Source organism: Anneissia japonica, unplaced genomic scaffold (assembly GCF_011630105.1).
Source record: "Anneissia japonica isolate Jap-2015-1 unplaced genomic scaffold, ASM1163010v1 scaffold268115_len1026_cov105_single, whole genome shotgun sequence".
In the NCBI taxonomy this organism is placed as follows: Eukaryota; Metazoa; Echinodermata; class Crinoidea; order Comatulida; family Comatulidae; genus Anneissia; species Anneissia japonica.
This window is the reverse complement of record NW_022692536.1, coordinates 1-562: the sequence shown is the minus strand read 5'-3', so window position 1 is coordinate 562 and position 562 is coordinate 1. Positions and strand designations below refer to the sequence as shown.

General features: G+C 37.9%; 1 protein-coding gene across 1 annotated transcript; it reads right to left on the bottom strand.

Annotated features, from left to right (window-relative positions):
• Nucleotides 1-225: 225 nt before the first annotated feature.
• On the bottom strand, nt 226-549 carry LOC117100322 (alpha-N-acetylgalactosamine-specific lectin-like). The gene has a single exon (XM_033239971.1). It carries the CDS (start codon nt 547-549, stop codon nt 226-228), a length of 324 nt encoding a protein of 107 aa, XP_033095862.1.
• Nucleotides 550-562: the final 13 nt, after the last annotated feature.

The following is a 562-nucleotide window of genomic DNA, read 5'->3' as shown; positions in this document are numbered from 1 at the left end:
ATGTATGTTGGCTTATATTGTAACAAGTAATGTGTATGTATACCTACATATAATTTATATGTTGCAATAAACATTTATGTAAGCATATAATCATTTACATATGTTTTGATGCTTTCAGTCATATCTTAGTCGGCAAACATTTTCGGTAATATTCAGCGTGCTTTAGGTTTATCATATATAGTTACCAATATGTAACCTGGCGTTTTCTCTTGTTATGTAGACGTACTATTTATTCTGAGGCAGCTCACAGACATAAAATAGCTCAACAGTACATTGATAATCATTCCAAGTACCAAGATTTGGATCTCGATTCCATTGGTGAGCGCAGTCTTCATTATGAGTGTTGTCAGGTTGATTTGTATGCCAACTTGTGTATGTTGCCAACTGGTTGTTGTCCGTCCAAACCCATTGACCTTCGTCACCTGCATCTGTCAGTCCAATCCAGAAGGTACAGTCAGATATGGCTGCCAATCCACCAGTAGATGAATCCCAGAGTTTTGAGACGAATTTATTTTCGGCTTCATTTCGGAGAGATACCAGATGGCCCATGTCGTATCCGTTG